The sequence below is a fragment of the Ranitomeya variabilis genome, chromosome 3, assembly GCF_051348905.1.
Source record: "Ranitomeya variabilis isolate aRanVar5 chromosome 3, aRanVar5.hap1, whole genome shotgun sequence".
Taxonomy (NCBI): Eukaryota; Metazoa; Chordata; class Amphibia; order Anura; family Dendrobatidae; genus Ranitomeya; species Ranitomeya variabilis.
In genome coordinates, this window is record NC_135234.1 from 622996525 (window position 1) to 623016414 (window position 19890).

Sequence of the window (19890 nt, forward strand, 5' to 3'; positions counted from 1 at the left end):
AACCGTAACATCAGGTAGGGACGGAGGATTAGCAGAACATCATCTAATCGAGTTGTGAGGGAACTTAAGAAACAGACACAACAGTTGTGGGGACTTTCCGTAAGCACAGCAGGGAAGGACCGCAACACATAGCGCTAGAAGGAAGGCACAGATTTCCACCTGCTAAGAGAACTCTGGAGGTGCAATTGGACCGGCCGGACTTGCGCACCCTGGTTATCCGGATTCCGGACTGAGGACCCAGAGATCTTCAGTAAAGAGGTAAAGAGACTGCAAACTTGGTGTCCTCGTTATTTACTGCACCGCACCATCTACATCCGTCACATCATTCACTGTGCGCCCCTCGGCAGGGTCACGGATCGGGCCTAGCCACCGTGACAACCCCAGAGCAGAGACTCAGAGGCCCGGTACCGGGTACCCCTCGGCCCTGCGGCAGTGGGGGCGCTACATATGCAGCAGGAACTCAGAGCAGAGTAGCAAGATCACCACACAGGTTCACAGGAGCAGGTATATAGCTAGGGAGTCACCAGAGTCAGGAGCTGGATGCAAGGCAGAATACTCTAGCACAGACTGAAGGCTGGGGTGGAGTTTTATAGCAGGAAGACACAGTGCACATGAGGCCAAAGACGCCATCTTGGAAAAGGGCAGTAATGCACAAAAGGTAATAAAAATGTTCAGAGTCCTGACATTACTCCCTCCTTAGAAGCGGCCTCAGGACGATCCTGGACCTGGTTTCTCAGGGAATCTCTGATAAAAACGAGAAATCTTCTGTTGGGCATTGATGTTTTCCACAGGTTCCCAAGAGTCTTCCTCAGGGGGATATCCCTGCCATCTTATCAGATATTGGAGCCGATTCCTGCAAATCCTGGAATCAATAATTTCCTCCACCACAAATTGTTCTTGCCCATCAATCACCACAGGCTGTGGAGGTGGCACAACACGTCCCTAGAAGGTATTAGGAGATACAGGCTTTAGTAAAGATACATGAAAAACTGGGTGTACCTTCATAGTCCTAGGCAGCTTCAGCCGGCCGGCCACAGAGCACACAATACCGTTGATCTTGAAAGGGCTAATGAATTTCTGTCCAAGTTTTTGTGAAGGAACATTTAACTTCAGATTCTTAGTTGCTAACCACACGGAATCTCCTTCCTTGAACATGGGTGCAGGTTTACGGAATCTATCAGCCGATCTTTTATAACGTTCTTGAGCTATGGTCAGGGATTCCTTCAGAACCTCCAGATTTTGCCTCATCGCAGTCAGCCTTTCCTCTAATTAATTGGAGACCTAGGTAAGATACACGGATGATAACCTAGATTGGCAAAGAAAGGTGTAAATTTAGTGGAGACGCTCTGAGAATTGTTATATGAAAATTCGGCTAACGGCAGCAACTCCAACCAATCATCCTGGAGATGGCTGACATAGCATCTTAGATATTGTTCCAGCGTCTGGTTCGTCCGCTCAGTCTGACCATTTGTCTGGGGATGGTAAGCGGAAGAGAGACAGACATTAATATTGAGTGCAGAGCAAAACCCCTTCCAGAATCTTGAAGTGAACTGTACTCCACGGTCAGAGATGATCTCATCCGGGACCCCATGCAACCGAAAGACATTCTGTATAACCAAGTTCACTGTATCTTTAGCTGAGGGGAGGCCGGTGCACGGAACAAAATGAGCAGCTTTAGTCAGGCGATCAACTACCACCATGATTGTATTCATGCCCCCCGATGTAGGCAGCTCCACAATAAAGTCCATTGATATAGACCCCCGGACGGAACAGGTAATGGTTGTAGAAGACCCGTAGGTGCCACATGAGGAGTCTTGTAACGAGCACATACCTCGCAAGAGAGAACATAGTCCTTGGTATCCTTCAGGCAAGTTGGCCACCAGAAGAATCGGCTCAGGAACTCTTGTGTCTTCTGTACCCCCCTGTAACCAGCCAACTTGGAGTCATGTACCCACTTGAGGATCTGCAGACGGACGACCTCAGGGACGTAGATACGTCGATCTCTGAACCACATGCCACCCTTAAAGACAAGATTAATATCCACAGGTGGGTTGGCCAGAAATACATCACCGTCATAAGCCTCCCTGCACTCCTTCCACAAGTCCTGATCATGGATAACTCCGATGAAATTGGCATCAGATAGTATGGTCTTGGACTGGGCTCTAGGTACGGAATCCGCAGCATGGATTCGGGATAAAGCATCAGCCTTCCCATTACGAGAACCTGGATGGTACGAGATAACAAAGTTAAATTGATTTAAAAATAAGTTCCAACGAGCCTGATGAGGAGAAAGACATCTAGCGGATCTAAGGAACTCTAGATTGCAATGGTCAGTTAGCACTATGATCTGTTGTGCAGCTCCAGATGATGCCTCTATTCTTTGAAAGCCGCAATAATAGCCAGCAATTCCTTGTCTCCCGCGTCGTAATTCTTCTCTGCTGAGGTTAGTCTACAGGAAAAGAAAGCACAAGGATGTAGCAGACCCTTCTCTCTAGTTCTTTGGGAGAGAATAGCCCTCAAAGCATTATCAGAAGCATCCACCTCCACAATGAAAGAAAGTGTTGGATCTGGGTGTATCAACAGCGGTGCTGAGGTGAAACAGATCTTAAGCCGATCACCACTTAAAGGGCTTTTCCTTTGTCAAGGAAGTAATGGGACGGACAATATCAGAAAAATTTCGAATGAAGCGTCTGTAGAAATATGCAAAACCAATAAAACGTTGGACCTCCTTAACGTTCTTGGGTACCGGCCAGTCAAGGATAGCCTGAATCTTACCAGATTACCAGATTCCATGTTCAGCCCCTGGGGAGAGATGATATAACCTAAGAACTGTATCTCAGAACGATGGAACTCGCATTTCTCCGGCTTAATATACAGATGGTTCTCTTTCAGACGTCTTAAAACAGTTTTGACATGTTCTTCATGTTCCTGTAGAGAATCAGAAAAGATTAGTATATCGTCCAAATAGATCACTACAAACTGGTCCAACAAATCTCTGAAAATGTCATTAGCAAGGTGTTGAAATGTTGCAGGGGCGTTACAAAGCCCGAAGGGCATCACAAGAGATTCAAAGTGTCCATACCGGCATCTGAATTGCTGTCTTCCACTCATCCCCTGGACGAAAACGCACCAAATTATAAGCCCCACGAAGATCCAGTTTAGAGAACACCTTAGCATGGTGGACTCTTTCTAGTAATTCGGGAATCAGAGGCAAAGGGTAACGGTTTCGTATGGTTACCTTATTAAGTTCCCGATAGTCAACACAGGGTCTCAGGGTCCCATCCTTTTTTACAAAAAATATAGGTGCCCCTGCTGGTGAGGAAGAAGGACGTATGAAGCCTTTGGCCAGATTTTCATCAATATACTCCTTTAAGGCTTGAAGCTCAGGTGCCGCCAAAGGGTATACGTTACCAAAAGGAATAGCTGCCCCAGGAAGCATCTCAATGGGACAGTCATAATGCCTGTGTGGAGGAAGCTGATCTGCATTCTTTTTGTCACAGACGTCATAGAACTCCTTATATGCTGAAGGTAAAGTAAATACCTGTACATGTGGTTCCGTAGCCGTGGACTCAGGGACAGCTTCTGTTAACGCTGAGTTGCTCCTTGTTGGAAAGATAATCTCCTTGGTTTTCCAGTTGATAATTGGGTTCTGAGAATGCAACCAAGGAATGCCTAAAATCACAGGAAAATGAGAAGAAATTAGCAAGAAAGAAAGTTGCTCCTGATGATTAGGCTCCAACAAAATTTCAAGGGGTACGGTCTCCTGATCCACAGGCCCAGAGATTAAAGGTGACCCATCCACTGTTTCCATGGTAATTAGAGAGACTCTTTGCTGAATTTCAATACCATGTTCCTTGGCAAATGTGATATCCATGAAATTGCCACCTGCACCAGAGTCAATCATAGCTGCACTGGAAATCCACTGTCCTGAACACAGGATCTTAATAGGGAGAGAACAGTGAGAGTTCTTCTCCTTCAGCTCCTTGGGGGGTGAAGTCATAGAAAGTGAATGGAATACAGCGTTTAAAGGCAGGCTACATTCTGAGATGTCAGATTCATCATCACAGTTGTCATATTCTCCTACCGCTGCTAGCACCTTGTTAGGCCGCTTGGGACACTTGGGACAGTTGATTAAAAAGTGGTCAGACTGACCGCAGTAGAAACATAGACTTTCATGAAGGCGATGCTCCCGGCGCTCATTAATCTCGCGCCTCTGAACGGAATCAATTTGCATGGGCACCTCCTCCACCTCCCGAGAGGTTTTACCTGCAGGCTCTTTGGAAGGAAGGGAAAAGTTAGAAATACGGGTATATGCAGCAAACTTCTCCTGCCTACGCTCAGTAAGGCGAATGTCTATGCGCAAACAATGCTGTATAAATGTCTCTAGCTCTTGTGGTGACTCAGAGTGAGCTAGTTCATCTTTTACAATACTAGGCAGATCCCTTTTAAAAATAGGCAATTGTGCATAACTGTCCCAATTGGTATCTACCGCTAATCTCCTGAATTCAGTGGCATACTCAATAACAGAACGTTTAGCCTGGCGTAAAGACAATAAAGCAGATTCAGCGGTTGAACGGCGATTAGGATCATCAAACATTTATGCCATAGCGGCCAAGAAATCATCCAAGTTATTTAACCGTGGGTCACGAGACTCAATCATCGGATTCGCCCAGGCAAGCGCTCGTGCGGTCAGCAGCATTATTACACACAATACATTGGATCTATCATTAGGAAAACAGTCAGCATGCACATCAAAATATAGCATACATTGATTCACAAAGCCATGAAATTTGTCGCGATCACCATTAAATCTGAATGGGGGCAACTTAGGTGGGCTAGCTGGTGACGGTTGCCCAGAGGGAAAAGTCGCTTGTGCAGCTATTTGCGTGCTTATGTCCTGAAAAACCCGTCCATACTGGGACTCTATGCCAGCAAGTTTGTTTTCCTGGGCTGCCATGTGGGTGCTGAAGTCCTGCAAAGTCTGTCCAAACACTTGTTGATTGTGTTCAAAGCTTCCAAACTTCTTTTGCAGACCTTCCACATCTTTCTGCAGTGATCTAATTATGGAAAACACCTGCTCTAGTCTGCTTTCTGCAGTCATTCTTCCATCAGTCTCCTTTTTTTTTTTAGGCTAGAGTATCCTGTAATAATTATAGGTGATAACTCAGGAGACTCTTTGCGTGGAACAAGACAACTACAGGACACAGTTTTATAAGTGGTAAAGTCTATATTATCACACGGTGATTCAAACAGGTGCAGAGAGAAACTCAAGTCAACAACACTTGGTGTAAATAATAAACGCAGCTTAGCAGTCTATAGGGAACTTTAGAGGAAAATGCAATCACGCAGAAAGTCTATGAAGCACAGTTATTCTTGAGGATACTTGACACGAATAAGTCCTTGTTTTAGTCCAAACACAGATAGATATGCTTATAAGGCAGTTCAAGCAATGTCTTATCTCAACCAGGAAGGCCTGGGTGATAATCTCAGGTTTAAGCAGAGCAGCAACAGCTTACATGTCCAGCAAATGCAGATGGAGAAAACACGAGCAGCAGATGAAGGATGATTACTGGAAACTGGTGTATGCAGCAGGAACTCAGAGCAGAGTAGCAGGATCACCACACAGGTTCACAGGAGCAGGTATATAGCCAGGGAGTCACCAGAGTCAGGAGCTGGATGCAAGGCAGAATACTCTAGCACAGACTGAAGGCTGGGGTGGAGTTTTATAGCAGGAAGACACAGTGCACATGAGACCAAAGACGCCATCTTGGAAAAGGGCAGTAATACACAAAAGGTAATATAAATGTTCAGAGTCCTGACAATTGCCCAGCCACGTAGTATATTGCCCAGTGACGTAGTATATTGTCCAGTGACGTAGTATATTGCCCAGCCACGTAGTATATTGCCCAGTGACGTAGTATATTGCCCAGTGACGTAGTATATTGCCCAGCCACGTAGTATATTGCCCAGTGACGTAGTATATTGCCCAGTGACGTAGTATATTGCCCAGTGACGTAGTATATTGCCCAGCCACGTAGTATATTGCCCAGTTACGTAGTATATTGCCCAGTGACGTAGTATATTGCCCAGCCACGTAGTATATTGCCCAGTTACGTAGTATATTGCCCAGTGACGTAGTATATTGCCCAGCCACGTAGTATATTGCCCAGTGACGTAGTAAATTGCCCAGCCACGTAGTATATTGCCCAGTTACGTAGTATATTGCCCAGAGCCACGTAGTATATTGCCCAGCCACGTAGTGTATTGGCCAGTCACATAGTATATTGCCCAGGTACGTAGTATATTGCCCAGCCACGTATGTCACAGGTTAAAAAATAAAAAATAAACATTTACTCACCTTCCGAGGGCCCCTTGTAGTTCTGTCGCCTGTGTGCGGTGCAGGCGGCAGCTTCCGGTCCCAGGGTGTGATGACGTCGCGGTCACATGACCGTGACGTCATGGCAGGTCCTTCTCGCGCAGGCGCGCAGGACCTGTGATGATGTGGCGGTCACATAACCGTGACGTCATGGCAGGTCCTTCTCGCATAACATCCTTGCCACCGGAACCTGCTGCTTGCATGGAGCGGTCACCGGAGCGTCGCGAGGAGCGGGAAAGGCGACGGAAGGTGAGTATATAATGATTTTTTATTTTTTTTATTAATTTTAACATTAGGTGTTTTTACTATTGACGCTGCATAGGCAGCATCAATAGTAAAAACTTGGTCACACAGGGTTAATAGCGGCGATAACGGAGTGAGTTACCCGTGGCATAACGCGGTCCGTTACCGCTGGCATTAACCCTGTGTGAGCGGTGACTGCGGGGAGTATGGAGCGGGCGCAGGGCACTGACTGCAGGGGAGTAGGGAGTGACTAATCGGACTGTGGCCGTCGCTGATTGGTCACGGCAGCCATGACAGGCAGCTGGCGAGACCAATCAGCAACTTGGATTCCATGACAGACAGAGGCCGCGACCAATGAATATCTGTGACAGACAGAAAGACAGACAGACAGAAGGACAGACAGAAAGACGGAAGTACCCCTTAGACAATTATATAGTAGATAAGGAGCACCATTGGTTTTACTAATAACTGTATTCTATACCATGATTAGTGTAAAATCTAGTTTGGCAGTGGCTTTCGGTTACAGCCACATTTTCAGATTAGCCCTAGTGAGTAGATGCTGTCACCTCTGGAGTATCCCTGCATTAGTAATACATGCCTACAGAGGAACAGCATGCTATCTCCTGGCAATGGCTGTGTTGGCTCTGTAAATGTGTGGTCCTCGTCCCATACAGGTAATCAGCCAGGGCGCACCCGTGCCTTAGTATTGAGTTCAGAAGGTAGCGTCCAGTCTCCTTGATGACATTAGAAACACGCTTAGCATTCCAGCCAGAGGTGCACATAACATTGGTGCAACTTGTGCAGCCCCATAGTGTCACGGGTGTGTCAGAGGCTGCAGACAGTATGCACTGCAAGTAGCTGCAGAAGGTCTCAGTGGTTGGCTTTGCAGACTCCTTCCTAGTCCTTCTGACTTTAGGACCCAATGGCAACCTTCCTTGGCTCTAGTTGACACACCTGGATCGGGGTGCTTATAACTCCCAGCTTTCTGCTTGGAGTTGCCGGTGATATTTCCATTTCCCTATTGAGTCTTGGAGCTATAGCAGTCGGCTATCTACCTCTTTGGTGTTTTTAGGATGTCTGTGTTTCTCTCTGAGTCTATTCAAACAAAGTCTTTCCCTTGTTTGTGTATCCCATCTGTCTTCAGTGGTAGTGGGGATTGACTTGTGTGAATCCTGTCCTCTATGCAGGGCTTATCGCCATGATCAGGCAGGGGTTAGGTATCCTGCTCGGCGATAGGGGTGTAACCTCTATAGGGATGCTTAGGGCAGACAGGGTGATCTGCGTAGGGGTCTCCATTCCCCCCTTCCCTAGTGTTGAGTTCCCTTCCCCTTATCCTTTTGTGTTGTACTTAGTCTGTCCTTGACAAATAGTGATCGCCAGATGTAAAGGGGCCCTCTTCCACCTCCAAAGCAGGCCGATATGTTGCAGAGGGCCCATATATATTTTCTGCACAGGGGCCCTTTTATGTTTGTGTCTGTTCCTAGTTCCAGCTCTATGGCAATGTAAATTACTTCACAAAGATATTACTTATTAAGAAACGTGATGCCACAGTGTTTTACCTTAACAGCGTGTAGGTCTGATTCTCTACTATTAGCTATTTTTATTATTTCTACGTATTATAATCGTGCTGTGGTTGGGACTGGTGACCATTTTTTGTATGTTTATAACCAAACAGTCTATTGTACTTATATGTTTGTTTCTGCTACTTGACAAAGGAGGCTGAGAGCCTTGAGACACGTTATACCTCAGAGACCTTCCCAATAAAGGTTCTCTATTGATCTTCGATATGTCGTTAGCTGGTCATCTGCTCCTACTGCCATGTCCATTCTTTGTGGGGTATCTAAACATAGCCCACTATCCCTCTGAATTATAAGGCTTTATGACCAGTCTGTTTCTACTTGAAATAAAGAGAAGACTTTACCTACAGTCCCATGAAAACCACTGATAAAGATGTTGTAATACTTCTTCATCTACAATGAGTTGAGTACATTTACTATCTACTACTATTTCTACTTTAAAAGTTACTTTATCCTGATTCGTGATTGTGTTTATTTCATAGTTCAAAATCACCAGTAGATAAGTGCGAACTGTATAATAACCAGCAGATGATGTATTGCATTTTCTTCTGCAGCTTCTTCTCTCACGGTGCTGCTGGAAAGAATATAAATCAGATACAGGAAAGCCCTATTACTACAACTCCCAGACTAAGGAGTCACGTTGGACCAAGCCCAAAGACTTAGACGAATTAGAGGGTAAGAAGTATGTGGTAATGTGTAGTGGACTGCAAACATTGATATTGAAGTACATGAGTCTTTGGTTCTGAATTATGACACTCTCAGGATATGCTTCTGATTTACATAAGACTCCACAGATGCTTGGTTCTGAATTAAGAGACTCCCAAGATATCTTTGGTTCTGAATTACACGAGTCCCAGGATATACAGGGTGGGCCACTTATATGGATACACCTGGGTGGGCCATGTATATGGATACACCTAAATAAAATGGGAATGGTTGGTGATATCAACTTCCTGTTTGTGGCACATTAGTATAAGGGAGGAGGAAAACTTTTCAAGATGGGTGGTGACCATGGTGGCCATTTTGAAGTCGGCCATTTTGGATGCAACTTTATAAATTTCCCACCCAGGTGTATCCATATAAATGGCCCACCCTGCACTCAGTTCTGGCTTACATGAGTCCCAGGATATGTTCAGTTCTGGATTAGATTAGTCCCAAGATATGCTCAGTTCTGGATTATATTAGTCCTAGGATATGTTCAGTTCTGGATTACATTAGTCCCAAGATATGCTCAGTTCTGGATTATATTAGTCCTAGGATATGTTCAGTTCTGGATTACATTAGCCCCAGGATATGCTCAGTTCTGGATTACATGAGTCCTAGGATATGCTCAATTCTGGATTACATTAGTCCCAGGATATGTTCAATTCTGGATTACTTTAATCCCAGGATATGCTCAGTTCTGGATTACATTAGTCTCAGGATATATTCAGTTCTGGATTATATCAGTTCCAGGATATGCTTAGTTCTGAATTACCTAAGTTCCAGAATTTGCTCATTTCTGAATTACATGACTCCCAGTATAGTCTTGGTTCTGTAAAGCAACATTCAGCCCTTTACGTGTATAGTGGGCCTCCATTTGTTGCATGCAGTAAGGAATAAGCAAAAAGGTAGTTTGTTGAGTATTACATACATAGTTACCATTCTCCATTTGGCTAGCTTCTAGTTACATTTGGCTGGCTTAAATGTGAATGTTTATCGTAGTTGGAACTTTTTTGTTACAGTGGTACTTTGGAAATGGAGGTATTCCTTCAAGGGTGGAAGTTCAAGTTGAAGTTAGTGTACTCTGTAGGACAGTCAGCAAGCTTGTAATTAAGCCCTGTGGAATAATGGTCGGAAGTAAGCAGAGTTTCATTGGAGAGGGTAGTGTTTCTAACTTGACCTAGCACAGCAATGCTGCTTTTCAATAATTTAATACAGATACATTGCTGCCTTTGCCTTTTCTTTTTGCTTGACTGACACAAGCATGAAGTAGCAGAACAATGCTGAGCAGATACATTGCCTACCATATTTTTAATATACATCCCTGAGAAAGCAGATGCTGCCATCTCGACTGATCCTAATATATATTGAATTCCAAAATTCTTAGGTAGCAGAATTTTAATCTTTGAAAAAACGTAGCTTTTATTTAACCCTATTAATGCATTGCAATGGTTTGGCCCCAGACCACCTTTATCAAACACAAAAATAACACAAAAGATTTATTTTTATGCTTGGTAATGTCCATATGCAACCAAAACATTGGCAAGAATTTTTAAGGATGAATTACAAGTTTCCTTGAAGAATGAGGTTTCGCCTTTTGGGAATATATAAGTAAGCAAAGAGATCCACTAGTGGTGAATGGGATTCCTCTTCAAGTTGTATGATCTTAACATATAGTTAGAAGGAGTTGTGAGTTGGGCGCTTGTTTTTATCTAGCAAGAGATTGGTCACGTAGTGATGTAACAAGTAATGTGATATACATATAGGAAAGCTATGCTCATACCACCACTTTGTTTTATTTGCAGTATTGATAAAGCAAGAGGAAGACTTTGGGTGAGTTTCAGGCATATATGAGATGTACTTGCTTGCAAAAATGGTATTGCCTTTTATTCTACAGTAGAAGAATGTATACAATTATAGAGTGTTTACAACGTCATAATTTTCATTGTGTTTCAATTTCTCTCCATTTACATCATATGTGTCTGAATAAATTATATTTGGTGCAAACAATTTTCTAGGAGCTAAGTACATCGGCAGCTGTGCATAGCTCTCTGATACTTTGCTACATCATATAATCCACAGGACAAGCTGCCTTTTGACTCACAGACTATTGCCTAGAGCAGAAGTGGGCAATTAATTTAATAATTGAATAATTGAGGGGCCAGATGAGAGACCACGACTGTTGTAGCAGGCCGAACCAATAGGCTTAATTTAATTCTGCTTAATATTAATATTAACATATCTATCTATATAATCGTCTAAGGGTGACTTCCGTTTGTTTGTCTGTCATGGAAATCCCCCGTCGCTGATTGGTCGCGAAAATTGGGGGAAAAATGATGAATTCTGTTTTGTCCATGTTAAGTTTTGGAAATCTAGCAGAGAAGAAGGATGAAATAGCGGACAAACATTGAGGGATTCTGGTTAGTAGGCTGGTGATATCTGGTCCAGAGATGTAGGTCTGTGTGTCATCAGCATAGAGGTGATACTGAAAGCCGTGAGATTTTATGAGCTGTCCCAAGCCAAAGGTCTAAATGGAGAAGAGCAGTGGCCCTAGGACTGAACCTTGCAGGACTCCGACAGATAGGGGGCAAGTTGAGGAGGTGGTGTGTGAGTGGGAGACGCTGAATGTCTGGTCTGTTAGGTATGACAAGATCCAGGATAGGGCCAAGTCTGTGGTGCCAAGGGATGAGAGGGTCTGTAGTAATAGGGAATGGTCCACTGTGTCAAAGGCAGAGGACAGGTCCAGGAGGAGGAGGACAGAGTACTGTTGCTTGCTCTTGGCGGTTAATAGGTCATTGGTGACCTTAGTTAGGGCAGTTTCAGTGGAGTGGTGTGACCGGAAGCCAGATTGTGTGGTCGAAGTGGGAGCAGGAAGAGAGATGGGAGGACAGTTCAAGATGGACGTGTTGTTCCAGTAGTTTTGAAGCATAGGGGAAAAGTGATATAGGGCGATAGCTAGATACAGAGGATCAAGAGAGGGCATTTTGAGGATAGGTGTGATTGAGGCATGTTTAAAGCTTGAGGGGAAAACACCAGTTGTTAATGATAGGTTGAAGAGATGGGGTAGGGTTGGGATGAAGACTGCGGCGAGGTTTGGGATGAAGTGGGAAGAGATCGGGTCAAGTACACAGGTGGTGAGATGCAATCTTGAAAGTAGAGTGGAGAGTTTATGTTGTGTAATGGTGGAGAAGTTGGTTTTGGAGGCGGAGGGCCGGGCAGTTGGGAGGAAGGGCATTGGGGGTTGTCAACCAAAACTGTCTCTGATGTTATCAATCTTCTGCTTGAAAAATGAGGCAAAGTCTTCAGCTGAGATGAGTGGGTAGGGCGGAGGTGGAGGGAGGAGCTGGGGGACGGAGGAGAGAATTGAAGGTGTTGAATAACTGTTTAGGGTTGTGAGACAGTGAAGATATGAGAGATGAGAAGTACGTTTGTTTTGCTGCAGCAAGTGTGGCCTTGAAAGTAGTGAGGGACTGTTTGAATGCGATGCTCGTTGGATTGGGATCTTTTCCATCTCCACTCAGCAGCCATGGAAGCTCGCTTCAGTTGTTTGGTCAGGCTGGTGTGCCAGGATTGTCTGTTGATTTTGCGAGCTTTCGTATGTGTGAGAGGGGCAACAGATTCCATAGCTACAGCTATTTTAGTGTTATACAGAGCAGCAGCGTCATCCACATTGTGTAGGAAACTTATTTCTGTAAAAGGGAGAAGGGATTCATAGATTGAGTGTAGATCAAGGTGTTTTAGATTTCTGCGAGGGTGTGCAAGTTTGTGGGTTGGGGGTTGTAGACAAGGAGTTGAGAGGGAAGAGAATGTGAGTAGGTTGTGGTCCGAAAGAGGAAGAGGTGAGTTAGAGAGGTTAGATAGGGAGCAGAGGCAGGGGAAGATGAGGTCCAGTGTGTGGCCATCCTTGTGGGCGGCTGTAGAAGACCATTGAGTGAGACTCAAGGAGGAAGTTAGAGATAGAAGTTTAGTGGCAGCTGAGAGGGAAGTGTCAATGGGGATGTTGAAGTCACCCAAGATGATAGTGGGAATGTCAGAGGGGAGGAAATGAAGTAGCCAGGTGGTAAAGTGGTCAAAGAAGGTGGTGGCTGGCCCTGAAGGGTGGTTGGAGGGGGAGTAGATGCGCACAAAGGAAGGGAGGGTAACAGAGGGTGGTAATTGGATTGGGGTGAAGGAGCAGCTATCTGACAGGAGAAACCCAACTCCTCCACCATGCTTGCTGCTGGGTCAGGGTGTGTGAGAAAGGTGGAATCCACCATACGAAAGTGCAGCAGGAAAGGTTGTGTCAGAAGGGGTGAGCCAGGTTTCGGTGATGGCTAGGAAGGAATGTTTGGTAGTAACAAAAAGATCATGGATTTAGGAAAGCTTGTTGCAGACAGAGCGAGCGTTCCACATAGCTCCTGTTAGTGGGACTGGGGAAGCAGGGGCTGGGCGAATGGGTATAAGGTTAGAGAGGTTACGGAAATTTGTGATAGAGCGTGGATGGGAGGTAGAACTGACTGTGGGGAAGTGGTGAGGAGGACCAGGATTTGGAGAGATATCACCAGCAGTGAGAAGTAGCAGAGAAAGTGTTAGCAGGTGGGAGCGGGAGAGGGCATGAGGTGGCTGTCTGTGTTTGGAGACAGAGGATTGTATGGTGAGCAACAGTTTTGAGGAGGAGGTGAGATGGATGGGGAGGATTGAAGAAGAGATTAACAGTTCCTTACTAGGTGTAGGGATTAGGGGGGTTAATAGAAAGTGAAGGTTTATAGGGGTGAGAATGAAAACAAACAGAAACATTGTTTACTACAGTGACTGTATCCAGTTACCTTCAGTTCCCTTCTGGTTCAATCCTGGTTTTAATTCTGATCTTCACACTTTTTTGATACACTTATAGGATACACACTGCAGACTAAAGTCTTGGCAGACTTGAGCTATGCAATATATGTGCTACAAAGTGCAATCAGGTGTGAAGCAGAGAGGAGTGGTCTCTGTTCATCTTCGTCAGAAAATTAAGAGTGGACCAGATGCATATAATCAAGCCAAAGTAAACAAGGTCATAAATAACACTGGGGTAAAGCTGGGGTTAGTTGAAACATAAATGTAAATATAATTTGGCCTGCACTCTAAATTTAGATCGGGGTGCTGGTGAGACAGACCGTAAGGTCTAGTATCAGTATTATTGAAATCCACCGCACTCCCTGTGTGGAATATCAAACAAAAGGATTTTTTGAAATTTGCTAATTTATTCAAGTGAAATGTCATGATCTCCATGGCCAGAGAACTAGCATAAGCCTCTATAGGAACAAGCTCTTGGAAGATGTAACTGTACTGACCATGAACTAAACCTACCGCATCATCTAGAAGTAGCCAGGTAGCATGTCCTACTTTTTATCCCTATATGCCCAGCGCCGGCCGGAGAACTAAATAATGCTAGCAGAGGGAAATATAAGACCTGACTCACCTCTAGAGAAATGCCCAAAAGGAGACAGAAGCCCCCCACATATATTGGCGGTGATATGAGATGAAACAACAAACGCAGCAGGAAAATAGTTTTAGCAAATTTGAGGTCCGCTTTCTAGATAGCAGAAGACAGAAAGCATACTTTCATGGTCAGTAGAAAACCCTAACAAAACACATCCAGAAATTACTTTAGGACTCTGGCATTAACTCATAATACCAGAGTGGCAATTCCTGATCAACAAGAGCTTTCCAGACACAGTAACGAAACTGCAGCTGTGAACTGGAACCAAAATACAAAAACAAAACATGGACGAATGTCCAACTTATCTAGTAGATGTCTGGGAGCAGGAACAAGCACAGAGAGGCTTCTGATAACATTGTTGACCGGCAAGCATCTAACAGAGAAGCCAGGTTATATAGCGACACCCAGATCTAATCAGAACAGGTGAACAGGGAAGATGATGTCACAAGTTCAATTCCACCAGTAGCCACCGGGGGAGCCCAGAATCCAAATTCACAACAGTACCCCCCCCTCAAGGAGGGGGCACCGAACCCTCACCAGAACCACCAGGGCGATCAGGATGGGCCCTATGAAAGGCACGAACCAGATCAGAGGCATGAACATCAGATGCAGTGACCCAAGAATTATCCTCCTGGCCGTATCCCTTCCACTTGACCAGATACTGGAGTCTCCGTCTGGAAACACGGGAGTCTAGGATTTTTTCCACAACGTACTCCAACTCACCCTCAACCAACACCGGAGCAGGAGGCTCAACGGAAGGCACAACCGGTGCCTCATACCTGCGCAATAACGACCGATGAAAAACGTTATGAATAGAAAAGGATGCAGGGAGGTCCAAACGGAAGGAAACAGGGTTAAGAATCTCCAATATTTTATACGGACCGATGAACCGAGGCTTAAACTTAGGAGATGAGACCCTCATAGGGACAAAACGAGAAGACAACCACACCAAATCTCCAACACAAAGCCGAGGACCAACACGACGGTGACGGTTGGCAAAAAGCTGAGTCTTCTCCTGGGACAACTTTAAATTGTCCATCACCTGCCCCCAGATATGATGCAATCTCTCCACCACCGCATCCACTCCAGGACAATCCGAGGATTCCATCTGACCGGAGGAAAATCGAGGATGGAACCCCGAATTACAGAAAAACGGGGAAACCAAGGTGGCAGAGCTGGCCCGATTATTGAGGGCGAACTCCGCCAATGGCAAAAAAGCAACCCAATCATCCTGGTCAGCAGACACAAAACACCTCAGATATGTCTCCAGGGTCTGATTAGTCCGCTCGGTCTGGCCATTAGTCTGAGGGTGAAAAGCAGACGAAAAAGACAAATCTATGCCCATCCTAGCACAAAATGCCCGCCAAAATCTAGACACAAATTGGGTTCCTCTGTCAGAAACGATATTCTCAGGAATACCATGCAAACGAACAACATTTTGAAAAAACAGGGGCACCAACTCGGAAGAAGAAGGCAATTTGGGCAGGGGAACCAAATGAACCATCTTAGAAAAACGGTCACACACCACCCAGATGACAGACATCTTCAGAGAAACAGGCAGATCTGAAATAAAATCCATCGAGATGTGTGTCCAAGGCCTCTTAGGAATAGGCAAGGGCAACAATAATCCACTAGCCCGAGAACAACAAGGCTTGGCCCGAGCACAAACGTCACAAGACTGCACAAAGCCTCGCACATCTCGTGACAGGGAAGGCCACCAGAAGGATCTTGCCACCAAATCCCTGGTACCAAAAATTCCAGGATGACCTGCCAACGCAGAAGAATGCACCTCAGAGATGACTTTACTGGTCCAATCATCAGGAACAAACAGCCTATCAGGCGGACAACGATCCGGTCTATCCGCCTGAAACTCCTGCAAGGCCCGCCGCAGGTCTGGAGAAACAGCTGACAAGATAACTCCCTCCTTAAGAATACCTGTGGGGTCAGAGTTGCCAGGTGAATCAGGCTCAAAACTCCTAGAAAGGGCATCCGCCTTAACATTCTTAGAACCTGGTAGGTACGATACCACAAAATTAAACCGAGAAAAAAATAATGACCAGCGCGCCTGTCTAGGATTCAGGCGCCTGGCGGTCTCAAGATAAATCAAATTTTTGTGGTCAGTCAATACCACCACCTGATGTCTGGCCCCCTCGAGCCAATGGCGCCACTCCTCAAACGCCCACTTCATGGCCAAAAGCTCCCGATTCCCAACATCATAATTCCGCTCAGCGGGCGAAAATTTACGGGAAAAGAAGGCACAAGGCCTCATCACGGCGCAGTCAGAACTTTTCTGCGACAACACTGCCCCAGCTCCGATCTCAGAAGCGTCGACCTCAACCTGAAAAGGAAGAGTCACATCAGGCTGACGCAACACAGGGGCAGAAGAAAAACGGCGCTTAAGCTCCTGAAAGGCCTCCACAGCATCAGGGGACCAATTAGCAACATCAGCACCCTGTCTAGTCAAATCGGTCAATGGCTTAACGACATCCGAAAAACCAGAAATAAATCGACGATAAAAGTTGGCAAAGCCCAAAAATTTCTGAAGACTTTTAAGAGAAGAGGGCTGCGTCCAATCACAAATAGCTTGAACCTTGACAGGATCCATCTCAATGGAAGAGGGAGAAAAAATATATCCCAAAAAGGAAATTCTCTGAACCCCAAAAACGCACTTAGAACCCTTGACACACAGAGAATTAGACCGCAAAACCTGAAAAACCCTCTTAACTTGCCGGACATGAGAGTCCCAGTCATCCGAAAAAATCAGAATATCATCCAGATACACTATCATAAATTTATCCAAAAAATCGCGGAAAATATCATGCATAAAGGACTGGAAGACTGAAGGGGCATTAGAAAGACCAAAAGGCATCACCAAATACTCAAAGTGGCCCTCGGGCGTATTAAATGCGGTTTTCCACTCATCCCCCTGCCTGATCCGCACCAAATTATACGCCCCACGGAGATCAATCTTAGAGAACCACTTGGCCCCCTTTATGCGAGCAAACAAATCAGTCAGCAACGGCAATGGGTATTGATATTTAACCGTGATTTTATTCAAAAGCCGATAATCAATACATGGTCTCAAAGAGCCGTCTTTTTTTGACACAAAGAAAAAACCGGCTCCTAAGGGAGATGACGATGGACGAATATGTCCCTTTTCCAAGGACTCCTTTATATATTCTCGCATAGCAGTATGTTCAGGCACAGACAGATTAAATAAACGACCCTTTGGGTATTTACTACCCGGAATTAAATCTATAGCACAATCGCACTCACGGTGCGGAGGTAGTGAACCCAGCTTGGGTTCTTCAAAGACGTCACGATAATCAGACAGGAACTCAGGGATTTCAGAGGGAATAGATGATGAAATGGACACCAAAGGTACGTCCCCATGAGTCCCCTTACATCCCCAGCTCAACACAGACATAGCTCTCCAGTCAAGGACTGGGTTGTGAGACTGCAGCCATGGCAATCCCAGCACCAAATCCTCATGTAGATTATACAGCACTAGAAAACGAATAGTCTCCTGGTGATCCGGATTAATACACATAGTCACTTGTGTCCAGTATTGTGGTTTATTATTAGCCAATGGGGTGGAGTCAATCCCCTTCAGAGGAATAAGAGTTTCCAAAGGCTCTAAATCATACCCACAACGATTGGCAAAGGACCAATCCATAAGACTCAAAGCGGCGCCAGAGTCGACATAGGCGTCAGTAGTAATAGATGACAAAGAGCAAATCAGGGTCACAGACAAAATAAATTTAGACTGTAAAGTGCCAATGGAAACGGACTTATCAAGCTTTTTAGTACGCTTAGAGCATGCTGATATAACATGAGTAGAATCCCCACAATAGAAACACAACCCATTTTTCCGTCTAAAATTCTGCCGCTCGCTTCTGGACAGAATTCTATCACACTGCATGCTTTCTGGCGTCTTCTCAGTGGACACCGCCAGATGGTGCACAGGTTTGCGCTCCCGCAGACGCCTATCGATCTGAATGGCCATTGTCATGGACTCATTCAGACCCGCAGGCACAGGGAACCCCACCATAACATCCTTAATGGCATCAGAGAGACCCTCTCTGAAAGTAGCCGCCAAGGCACACTCATTCCACTGAGTAAGCACAGACCATTTACGGAATCTTTGGCAGTAAATTTCAGCTTCATCTTGCCCCTGCGATAGGGACATCAAAGTTTTTTCTGCCTGAAGTTCCAAATGAGGTTCCTCATACAGCAAGCCCAAGGCCAAAAAAAACGCATCCACATTGCGCAACGCAGGATCCCCTGGTGCCAATGCAAAAGCCCAGTCTTGAGGGTCGCCGCGGAGCAAGGAAATCACAATCCCAACCTGCTGTGCAGAGTCTCCAGCAGAACGAGATTTCAGGGACAAAAATAGCTTACAATTATTTCTAAAATTCTGAAAGCTAGATCTATTCCCTGAGAAGAATTCCGGCAAAGGAATTCTCGGCTCAGATACCGGAGCATGAATAATAAAATCTTGCAAATTTTGTACTTTCGTTGTGAGATTATTCAAACCTGCAGTTACACTCTGAAGATCCATTATTAACAGGTGAACACAAAGCCATTCAAAGATTATAAGGAGAGAGAAAAAAAAGAAAGACTGCAGCATAGACAGACTGGCAAGTGATCCAATTAAGAGCACAGAGGAAAAAAAAAAAAAAAAAAAAAAAAACTCTCAGCAGACTTCTTATTTCTCTCCTTTCTCAGCCAAGGATTTTAACCCTTTAGTGGGCCGGTCAAACTGTCATGATCTCCATGGCCAGAGAACTAGCATAAGCCTCTATAGGAACAAGCTCTTGGAAGATGTAACTGTACTGACCATGAACTAAACCTACCGCATCATCTAGAAGTAGCCAGGTAGCATGTCCTACTTTTTATCCCTATATGCCCAGCGCCGGCCGGAGAACTAAATAATGCTAGCAGAGGGAAATATAAGACCTGACTCACCTCTAGAGAAATGCCCAAAAGGAGACAGAAGCCCCCCACATATATTGGCGGTGATATGAGATGAAACAACAAACGCAGCAGGAAAATAGTTTTAGCAAATTTGAGGTCCGCTTTCTAGATAGCAGAAGACAGAAAGCATACTTTCATGGTCAGTAGAAAACCCTAACAAAACACATCCAGAAATTACTTTAGGACTCTGGCATTAACTCATAATACCAGAGTGGCAATTCCTGATCAACAAGAGCTTTCCAGACACAGTAACGAAACTGCAGCTGTGAACTGGAACCAAAATACAAAAACAAAACATGGACGAATGTCCAACTTATCTAGTAGATGTCTGGGAGCAGGAACAAGCACAGAGAGGCTTCTGATAACATTGTTGACCGGCAAGCATCTAACAGAGAAGCCAGGTTATATAGCGACACCCAGATCTAATCAGAACAGGTGAACAGGGAAGATGATGTCACAAGTTCAATTCCACCAGTAGCCACCGGGGGAGCCCAGAATCCAAATTCACAACAGTGAAAGACAGAAAATCAAATGTGACAAATCCATTAAACCAC

General features: G+C 45.1%; 1 protein-coding gene across 5 annotated transcripts in view; it reads left to right on the forward strand.

Annotated features, from left to right (window-relative positions):
* The window catches only part of PRPF40B (pre-mRNA processing factor 40B), a 139211-nt gene that overhangs the window by 56370 nt on the left and 62951 nt on the right, over window positions 1–19890 (forward strand). For all 5 annotated transcript variants that reach the window (XM_077297432.1, XM_077297431.1, XM_077297434.1 and 2 more), the window contains exons 9-10: window positions 8751–8871; window positions 10704–10731. In XM_077297432.1, coding sequence (XP_077153547.1) covers window positions 8751–8871; window positions 10704–10731 — 149 coding nt within the window. The remainder of the gene's footprint in view (window positions 1–8750; window positions 8872–10703; window positions 10732–19890) is intronic.